The 11,390-nt window shown below is 30.6% G+C and overlaps 1 protein-coding gene across 1 annotated transcript; it reads left to right on the top strand.

Annotated features, from left to right (window-relative positions):
* Positions 1-5,961: 5,961 nt before the first annotated feature.
* LOC114713469 (heptahelical transmembrane protein 1) lies at positions 5,962-8,910 on the top strand. The gene is made up of 4 exons (XM_028898123.1): positions 5,962-6,301; positions 6,428-6,517; positions 7,864-7,921; positions 8,004-8,910. The coding sequence occupies exons 1-4, from the start codon at positions 5,994-5,996 to the stop codon at positions 8,688-8,690; spliced, it is 1,143 nt and encodes a 380-aa protein (XP_028753956.1). The 5' UTR covers positions 5,962-5,993; the 3' UTR covers positions 8,691-8,910.
* The last annotated feature ends 2,480 nt before the right edge of the window (positions 8,911-11,390 follow it).

Raw genomic sequence — 11,390 nt, 5'->3', positions numbered from 1 at the left:
GAATTAGTTAAACTGATTTATATTATGAATCGAATCGGAAATAGTATAATATTCTTATCTTTTGCCCTTGTCAGTTCTGTAAATGCTTGTAAATTGGAGCGTGAAACAATACATTTCCTGTTCATAAAAATAATTGTCATTTTGAAATTATGTACATAAATTAAGAAACCAATAAATATCCCTAAAATTTAACAAAATATAATGATATTTTTCTTTCGGTAAAACTTAAGGATAACAGAGCTTGATGTTAATCTCCTTGAAAGTACTAGAATTGGAGAGAAGGGAGAGACCCTTTACAACTTGATTGCTGTATATATAAAAGCTAGGAATCGAACCTCAACCGCTTAATTAAATGACAAATATAACGATATTTTATTTAAATATCCTCATCCGCTATAACATCTGAAAATAAAGACTCCTTGTTAAAGATAAATAAAATTATCAAAAAATTAATGTATTTTTAAAACCTAAATTAATACTCTTAAAATCATAATTAAGGAGTAATTCACATCTTTCTTTTTTTTGGCCAAGTAATTAAGGAGTAATTCACACTCAATAGTAAATTTCACAAAGTCTGTATTAGTAAGGATTAAGACAAGACATCCTTGGACGCAGCATAGAAATGGGGGTTCGTTGATTTTCAAGTTTCTTGAGGGAAGCATATAATTAATGAGAATATAATAGCAATAAAGGCAAGTATTAATGGGGGTCTGTTTGGCAGCCACCGATCACCTAACTCTTAACTAATTACCAGATAACCCACCCTTATCCATATTTGCCACAAGCTGGTGGGAATCTGGATGCCCTTCGGCAAACCAAAAATTCTTCGTCTCCTTCTCTACTCTTTTTATTTGTTTCCCACAAGATACTGACCATTCCCACTAAATTGTTTTAAAACATGGTTTAACTTGCATAACACATTTTTTTTATTTTTTTAAATTAAAAGAGCAGGTACTAACGATATATGTTTATAATGAGGATCGAATCCCAACCTCCCACTTATAGCAAACTTCATACCACTAAATTACAAGGCTATTAACTTATATAACACATTTTTAACAGTGCCACTCTAATCTTTAGTGTGAATCACTTGTAATATATTTTTGCACACAAAAAATGTATTAAATTGACAAAAATTTCCAATTTTTTCTTATTAAAATTTTTTCTTTCTACATTTACAAATCATTTTCATATTCTTTCTTTCTTTCCAATAAAAATTAAATAATAATAAAATTAAAAAATAAGCATTAAATATATTATAAATAAATTTTATTTAGAATTAAAGCTTTTCTCTATAAATAATTTACATTTAGAAGTGGAGGGGTATACTCTTTCTCCCACCCAAACACTTGAGAGATTTTTTTTATTTTAAATATAAAACATCCATCCAATTCGATTTCTGATTTTGTAATTTCTAAGTTATTTTTATTAATTGCACATGTTAAGAGAAATTTTCATCAAAAAGATTTTTTTCAATACAAATAATTAAATGGATATTTTAGGATAATTAATACCCATTTTTCATAAATAACAAAATCAATTTTTTAAATTCCTGCAAATTAATTATCAAACTCATATAATTAGAACCAACGTGGGTGTGTGTGTGTTTAAGCACACTCTTCTTGTTCACATAACATATTTCATCAATTATAACGAGAAGTTCATTATTTAGTTGTGGACAAGAGATTAATTACATAACTTTGTAGTTTGGGGAGTATCTAGCATTTCTTATGCTTTGCACTAATTTGCTTCTGCAGTGAAGGTTTTTTTAATGTCATAACTCATTTGAAAAATAATTTTTAATATAACAATTAATTCTTGACTCGCAATATTTAATTATTTATATTCCAATATTATCGGATTCAAGGTCAATGGAATTTAAAATAACCGACCGACATGGCCTGTTTCTTTTTTTTTTTTTTTAATGAAAAGACAATTTCATTCGAACAAAGTAAGCCTGAAGGATTAATGGGCATGGTCCGGATGGCTTCAATTAATGTTCCCCTTTATTTTTTTTTAAATTCTTTTGATGAGGTCAATTTTCCTTTATGCTTGTTAATGTTATAGTTGACCTACGTACTTATCTAACAAATAACAATATTTTTCTTACCTATAAAATTCATGTGAGTTACCTCCATGGACTAAATAAAACTAGAGCATTGGTCCAAAAAAAAAAAAACTAGAGCAAGTTTCACAATAGAAATAAATACTTCTCCGGTTATTAATGTAATAACTATTTAATTAATGTGATTATATTAAGAAAGTTAGATAAGTTAATTAGTTATAAAAAATATGACATATTTTTTTTAAATATCATAATTATCTTTTTTGATGTCCTCCCTCACTTTCCTACTTGATTATGGTTAAGATAATATCAATAGAAATAATTTATGAAAAACTGAAAAACATGAGAATTAAGCGTTATATTTACAACCAAAATCAACTCAACAATTAAGTCTTATATTAAGGATCAAAAAAGTATTTACAAATCATCTATTAATAAAATTCTTATATAGATGTGGTGAGATTTGAATCCCATACCTCTCCTTCCTGGTTGGAGGAGAATAAAAGGAAGGGAGTAGATTTTGATGGATTCAATTTGAAAAATAAATAAATGGAATTATAAAAAAGAGAGATAAAACAATAGGAAAAAATAATTAAAAAATTTTAACTCCAGATCTTTTTTTTAAAAAAAAAGACAATTCATTACAATTTTTTCTCGTTACTATTGCCCTCCGACCAAACAGATCAGAATTGCTTATTGATTAGGCTTGTATTAGTTTTTACTTGCAATTCACAAATATTTCTTACCTATCTTTCTCAATCTTAAGTCATAAGCCACTTTATTATTGTTAATTATGTTATTTGATTATGTGGTCACGTTAGGGGAAAAAGTTGCAAGAAAATGTGTCATATATAGTCATATTGTATTATTGTATCAGCCATAAATGGCAATTAGGACAGCAACTTTCCTTCCCATCACAAGTTGCCAACTTTTTTTAGAATTTATAATTAAGAAAAAAACCTTTAAAATTTTGAATTATTTAGAATGCACTAATAATTTATTACATGTAATTGGAAGCAAATGTTCTCGCTTTTTTTCGGGTCGTCGTCATCAAGTCTTGGGTTTTTTGGGGTCCTTTTATTTTTCTTAACTAAATACAGACAATATTATGCCAACCTAAGATAAAGTGAGATTCACACTTTTTTGAAATTACGAACATTTATTTAGTGAACCTCGTAAATGTTTCTCTGTAAGTTTTGACCCTGCGGACATGGGACTAAATTCTTTAAATTGCCACCCTGGCAATTTCTGTCTATAGATTAAAAAAAAAAGAGTCAATTCTATCAAAGCAAGTTAATGAAAAATCAAACCTAATACGATGTCCGATCCAGCTAGTTGATTAACTTGAGGAGATTAAAAAAACAAGTTAAGTTAGTTATTTACAATAAATAGGTATTGTCTTTCCTAAAATATCCTTACTAATCAAGTATATTTGTTAGAACTACCATTATTAAAAGGACTATTTTGAAAAAAAATACATAAATATGAAAAACAAAACATATTAGGATCAAAATAAAAGTCAAACCAGATCTTATATTAAGAATCAAAAGTAATATGTTAAATGTTCTATCAAATGATAGTTATATAGCTAATACCAAGAAATAAAAAACTGGACTAGACACTAAAGCGGTTGAAGTAGTAGTTCAAGGGTCAGTTGGTCGGATTGGTATCAACTTAGGGTCCAACTGATTATATTAAAATAATATAATTTAATTGAAAATAACAAGATAGAACAAAATTAATAATTACTAATAACAAAGTATAAGGAAATATAATAATAGTTTGATTGTAACAATAACAAAGTATAGCAACATTGAGAATTTTGATCCTTGTGATTCATCATTAACTAAAATTAACAATCATTAATACCAAAATCATCATTAAAATTTATTTAAATCTATAAGAGCTGAGAGATTCGGAGCTGAATGAGAAAAAAATAGGACCATTAATAACATAATCATCCAAATCAGTTCATTAGTGGTTCATACTGTTTTTCACCGGTTCACTAGGATTTAACTGGTTCGTTACCGGTTCAACTCCCCACGGGTTTAACATTCAAGCCAAATTGGACTACTGGCTGGTTCACCGGTTTTTCGGTTGAACCGGCCGATTAGGTCTGATTTTTTGTTTTCTGGCTAATATACATGATTAACAAGGATATTTCATAGAAGATAATACCTATTTATTACAAATAACTAACTTAACAAATTTTCTTTATATCCTCAAATTAATTAATTACCTCTTATATTAAGAAGTTGAGGTCAAATTTTGGACTTAGGCATGTGCAAGCCGTCTTGTAGTTGAAAACTAATGCCACAAGAAACTTAGTACTGCCTCTAATGCCGTGTATTATTGATTTTGTCTTTAATACAAGAACTGGTTGACTATTTGAGTAAATTATGATTTGATGGAGCTTTTAATATATACAATTACTACACAAACAACTTTAAAAAAATAGATAAATATAATAAACAAAATAAATTAAAATCTTATACTAAATTACATATCAAGTTAACTCTTATAGATAGAGGTACTACATTCATTTTAGATAATTAATTTTTGTATGGTCTTTGAGTGTAACTTTCGCGTTGAAATTTTTGACCTTTGAAGAGCAATTCACCCGTAACTTTCGAGGTGGTACCAGGTGGTTGGAAGAGAAATGGTTCCCGACCATTTTCTAAATCACTTTAAAATATTTAATTAAGACAAGGTAAGCTTGTAATTATGTTCATCGATGATCTATCTATTTCTGTTCGGGCCAACGATTATCTATTTAATACTATTAAGCATCTATCCATAAAATATCAATAACAAAAATTTAAACAAAAATAATTTTAATGGATAAGGTTCGGTTGAATTTATTACTTGATAGATAAATATACGTATTTATTTTAAGTTACTTTTTTTACTCATATTTAAAATTACTAATAAATCTTAAAAAAATTAGATTTTAGGACGTTGATACTTTGAAAATGACCTACAATAGACATGACAGTGAATGACATAAAAAATTTAATTATATTTGAAATTCACATTAGAATTAGTTTTACCTATGGCTTGTGATAGCATTGCAAATACCATCAAAATTCAGAAGACGGATACAAATATCTTCATGTAGCCTCTGTTCTTGTTTGTTTCAGCTCTCAAAAAAGTGTTTTTTTTTATACGCAAGTTGAAACATATTTTTTCATATATCTAATCCTTAAAATTAATTTTAAAAAACAAATCCAAACATCTCCTCAATTGTTTTAATTTTAAAGAATATACGTCATATTCCAAATTTCAAGGTATAATTACTACTTATTTTTAATAATATCCCCGTTGGATAATAAAATATTAAATGAAAGTAAAGATTTAAAACACTTCCCTTTTTTTTGGTCTATGTGGACAAACCGACAAAGTAGATAGGAACACTGGAAGAGTTTGTATTATTGTATACATAAAACAGCGCAAGAATTATATGGAAGAATGAAGATGCATGGCTCAAAGTTAAGCTAACAGGAAAGAAGGCAGGGACAGTTGGGAAGATTTTCAATTTAAGTAACCTAAACCCAGCAACAAAAGATCTCAATTTTTTCACTTTGACCAAACATCATACGTATATTTTACTATATTACTAATATTTTATTTTAATTATTATTATTGCATTTATGCCAGTGCTACCATATTCGATGGCTTCTTCTCTGGGGCAAGGCTATAAAATTGCGTACCACACAACACCTAACCAACTCGCCAGAATAGTAGAGCCTACAAGCTTCACCTTTCGTATTCGTATTTGTGAGCCTTCTTTAATGCTCTGCCTCCTCCAGTTGTACCCCTTCCATTACTCCTTCCAAGCTCAAAATAAGCCACGCATTATTCTTCAAACACAATAAGGCAATTCTAGAGAGAGAGAGAGAGAGAGAGAGGGATTATTGGGAGAAAAGACATGAGCTGTGTTGAGGCACGGGCTGTGTTGAAGAGGAAAGGAAGAGAAACAATGGAGGAAACCCATTTGCAGGCTTTGTCTTACACTCCCACCAAGGAACATAGAACGAAGAAGAAGACAGGAAAGGATCAGGAGGAGATCAGAAGGGTCGTTAAAGCAAAACGCTACCCTCTTCTGTCATTCTGGGAGCTGCCGGAGTACATGAAGGACAACGAGTATATTCTCCATTATTACAGAGCAAATTGGCCTCTCAAGCAAGCCCTCCTCAGCGTCTTCCGGTGGCATAACGAAACTCTCAACGTCTGGACGTAAGCTGCTTCTTCATGCTTCGTTGCTTCTTCCATAATTACTCCAATAACTGATCTTCTTGATTGTTTCTTTCTTTATTTTGACTAATATCTTATATTTTCGTTCTTCCTTTATTGTATTTGCAGGCACTTGTTTGGGTTTTTGCTGTTTTTGGGATTGACTCTGGCGAATTTGATGCAGCCTCAAGTGGCGGATCTTTTAGGCCTATTTACCAGGTTTCTTCAACACATTCCTATTTTTTTCCCCCAAACCAATTCTTTTCTTCCATGTGTTTGTGTAAATGACAGGCTCACTGTCAGAGAATCTATGCTCTGTTATGTTTCCTGCGATTGCTGTGTTGGAAGATTTTGAGTCATAAATGATTAGGCCCTGAAATATATAACCTAGAGGAGATTAGCAACTCATTTACGACAACAAGCTTATTTTATCCTCGGAATTTAGTTTTCTGTTACAAAATCTAAAGTACATGACATAAATGAGAGTTAACGTGATCATCAATTGATCATCTGGAATTTTTCATTCAAGTGTCGTTCTTCTTCAAACGACAACATCTGCTGCGATCTCTCGTAACCCCATTAAACTTGATGACAAAAATGACTGAGGGCATTTTTTATTGATACTCCTTCAGTCCTTGATATAGAACCTAATTGTTGAGTTGAATTTGATTCTAAATATAAGGCATGTTTCTTATATTTATTATTTTTTCCTCAATTACTTTTATAAATACTTCCTCAACCATAATCAAGTAGAAGAGGGAGAGAGGATTAAGAAAGATGATTATGGTGTTTTAGAAAAAACACTTCATATTTCTTATAATTAACTAACTTACCTAACTTCCTTAATCTAATCAAATCAGTTAAATAGGTCTTATATTAAGGATCGGATGAATAATTTTTTTTGGTCCAAAAACTAAGAATTTAATTGGAACAGAACATATAACAGTCATTGTTTCAGTCCTCAAACAAGTCTCAGAAATGCGTATAAGGATAGGGTTTGCTCAATTGGTAAAATTCTAATGTCCTGTGTGTCTAGAAACTCAGCTGAAGCAATCTATTTCACTCTTCAAATTTTCTTTGTACCCAAAAGTAAAAAAATTTATTAAAAAAAAAGCCTTAGGCACAGAAATAATTTCTTCGTCAGATCTTAAATTGCAGACAACAACCATGACCTGGGAGCTGTGTTTGGTTGCTCACCTAACTCTCTTGGCAATTTTGGTTAGCTAACTTGATTCGCAGCACTCAGCAAACTCTGTCTATCAACCATTCTATGACTTTCATCAAATCTTCTTCCCTTTTCTCTCTTTGTATTTTAGCGTGTCCTAACACGTGCATCAAATGATGCAATGTGCCATCTAGAATTAATTCATTATTGCCAACTAGCATGGGCTCCATGCATCATACACGAGCACATAAAAATCAAGACATACATTGTAAGAAAAAATCGAAGTTTAAAATAACAAAATTGGGAATAAATAGTAAAGTAACAGTGATTTATTTTTTCAATCGGCTTATATATTTGTTGATCGATTGTACTCTAAACTTGCATTATCATCTATCTGAAGGTCACTTTCTTCAAGCGCTGACAAAAATGTTTCCCAGAACTTCAAAGATCTGTTTCTGGTGTGTCAGCTCACAAACTTACTTCCGAAATCTCTGTTTAATGTTTTCCCCCCCGAGGAACTGACATTCTATGAACCTGCAGGGAACACCATTACTGATTGATTTAAACCATCAAGCACCTTTGAAACTGGAAGTTCAATCATCAGAGTTGGGACCAGCTAGATGGCCATTCTTTGTTTTCTTAGGTGGTTCTATGTTCTGTCTTCTCTCTAGCAGCACATGCCACCTCTTTTCCTGTCACTCCCATACCTTAAACCTGTTCCTTTTAAGAATAGATTATGTCGGAATCACTGTAATGATCATCACCTCCTTTTTCCCTCAAATCTACTACGTCTTCTTGTGTGATCCTCATTGGCAAATCATCTACCTTGGAGGGATCACAGCCATGGGATTGTTCACCATTATAACATTGCTTTCGCCTGCTCTTACGACCAACAAATACCGAGCTTTTCGAGCCATGCTGTTCTGTTCCATGGGACTTTTTGGCATCATCCCTGCAATTCATGCCACTATTGTGAACTGGGGCAATCCTAGGAGGAATATCACACTTGCATATGAAGCTGCCATGGGCTTATTTTACTTGACAGGGACAATGTTCTATGTTAGCAGAATACCAGAAAGATGGAAGCCCGGTTGGTTTGATCTTGCTGGGCATAGTCATCAGATATTTCATGTTTTTGTTGTGTTTGGTGCTTTGGCACATTATGCGGCTACTCTCAAATTGTTGGATTGGCGCGTCAACTTTGGGTGTGACAGGGTTCATCAGTGATTTATATGATATTTGTGGTAAATAGGAAACATATTATTTAAGTTGGGTAGATTTTCTCGAAAGAGTCAAAAGTCTTTCTGGGGAATCTTTGTGAAAGTAGTAGCATAGTAAAAGGCGATTCTGCCAAGTTATTGAGATGGTACTATTTATTCATTTGATTTGTAGGATTTTCTATAACTGTGAGATAGTGTCATATTAGAAGTTTGAAGATGTTGTTTAATTTCCATTCTTTTCATTTTTTTTTCACTCGAGGTTTGTTTATTATTATCATCTTTTTTTTTGGGGGGGGTGATTTTCTGGTTAATGTGGTAATCGTCTTTCTTGTAAATTTCCCTTTGACTTCTTCTTCGTTTAGCATTTCTCCAGCAACTTTCCAGATGTTTACCCAAGTCCGACTTTTTCGGTCATATAAACGAATGGAGGATAATTGAGTAACTTGGCAACTTACAGTTAACAATTTAATGAGAGGGACAATTATTGCGTCCAGCATTTTTGTTTTTGATTTACATAATTTCGATAAAAAATATATTATTATTAAACCTTCAGTCATTTTCCATTGTAGTAATAATGAAAACATGTGACGTGCAATAAAAGCAAGAAAAGGGCGAGTTGTTGAACTGTGACCATAGCTGCTACTATTACACAAATATTTCTCTTCATTTCTCTACACGTCAGTGCATTATACAGTATAATCACTTTTTTTAAAATTATTATTTGAGTATTATTACGTCTAATTGGTGTAGCTCTTTTAAAGTCATCTTTTTTGCTTAAATAGCAAAAGTTCTTTTCAATTCTAAATATTTATAAATTAAATTTAATTCTAAATATAAAATCTCAATTCATTTTATCTCTCAAATTAATAATTTTTTTAAAAATATCCCTATTAATATAAGAATTATCATAAGAGGGTAGTTTCAATACACATATTTTTATTTATAAATGTATCATAAAAATAATTTCACGTATGAATGAGCTTTGGGAAAAGTTTAGTAAAGGATTACAGTAAAACTTTATTTACTAATCGAATCGATAAAATTCTGATATTTGACAAGTTTGTTAATTACTAACAAGTTAGTATAGTTTGAGAAAATGACAAGTCGTGAGCTTAACTATCATTTTGTGGGGTTACTTTCGTTATTTTGCTTCGAAATTTTTGTTTCCACTTCAGTTTCAAAATTCTCTCGTATACTACCTCCGGTCCTTAATATAAGATCTTGTTTAACTTTTATTTCTATTCTAAATATAAAATCCTAATCTACTTTCTCTATCATATTTATGTATTTTTTTTAAATAAGTCCTTATAATAATAATAGTTCTAGCCAATACATTTGATTAGTAAAGATATTTTAGGAAAAACAATTTCTAGTCATCACGAATAACTAACTTAACTTATTTTTTTAATCTTCTCAAATTAATCAACTAGCTCTTATAATTAAGACCGGAAGTAGTATTTTCAGAATTCTTCAGACCTAATTGGCTAATTGGTAAATAATGATTTACTACGGTCCTTTATTGAAATTGCCCCATGAATTATATAAAGAATGGGCTTAATTTCATTCCCACGTGTTTTGTTTGGGTTTTTAAAGGCTTTTTCGATTTGGATTGCGAAACGTCCAGCTCATCGTGGATCATACCCGTACGCTTTTCAGAACTCCTTCCCTAAATTCCCATCACCCCAATCTCTCCTCCTTGTCTCCTTAAAATTTGGCAGTTTTGTGAAATAATAACTCTGATTCTTTAAGAAAAACAATTTTATTAAAACAGCAAAATTAGAAACGAGGTTTACTAGCAAATGATCTTATAATTAGTAGTGTGAAAATTTTATTATAAATAAAAAGATTACGAGTTTGATTTTGCTTGTAATCTTATTACTTGCCACTTCAACTCAAAAAAAGAAGAGGTATATTGGTGCAAAATAAATAAGGGAGAATGAAAAAAAAAACATGAAAATTGCATAATCTCAAATAAATACTTCCTACAAAAATATGTTATTATTTTCAAGTCAAGTGTAGTCAAAACATGTTAATTTCTATTATTTTCCCAATAAATAATTTTAGGCTTTTATCTTAATTAAAATGCCAATTTGATGTCTATCTGATACTGTGACGAGTGTTTTTGTCCCTCAAAATAAATCCTGTGGATTTTTGAAGGGCCTCTATTTTTAATTGGCCAATGACAAGTATATATATGATTTTAATCAGATAATTATTTCCTAACTGAATCATCAGATAATGTGGGCGGATGATTATTCTGAGCATATATAAAAGAAAGGATTGGGAACAAATTCAGGAAATCGCAAAATTATAGCTATATTGGCTAACTGATTGAAATCCACTGAAGCAAAAACAAAAACAAAAAAACAAAAAAACAAAAAGAAACATTACATTGAAGGCACAAAAAATGGGGGAAACAAAGGAGCATGAAGATATATAAAAAGCATATATTACCTCCGGTCTTATTTATAAAACTTTATTTGTAGACTATAAATAAAGTCTTATAATTAGAACCAGAGAAATATTCTATATTTGCTGAGATATTTGTATTTGCTTTCATATGTGAAGCCATCTGAACTATGATTTTGGTAAAAGCGTGTAGTTTCCTGAACAAATTAATGTGATGATGCTTAATTAACCGTATATCTAATTTTCACGAAAAAAATTTATATAATTTATATATACATAGCAAACGTGAGTTGTGAGT

The sequence above is a fragment of the Neltuma alba genome, unplaced genomic scaffold (assembly GCF_004799145.2).
Source record: "Neltuma alba isolate B1F8T4 unplaced genomic scaffold, ASM479914v2 tig00011427_pilon, whole genome shotgun sequence".
Lineage (NCBI taxonomy): Eukaryota > Viridiplantae > Streptophyta > Magnoliopsida > Fabales > Fabaceae > Neltuma > Neltuma alba.
Note: the sequence above shows the minus strand (reverse complement) of the source record. Positions and strands in the feature narration are given on the sequence as shown.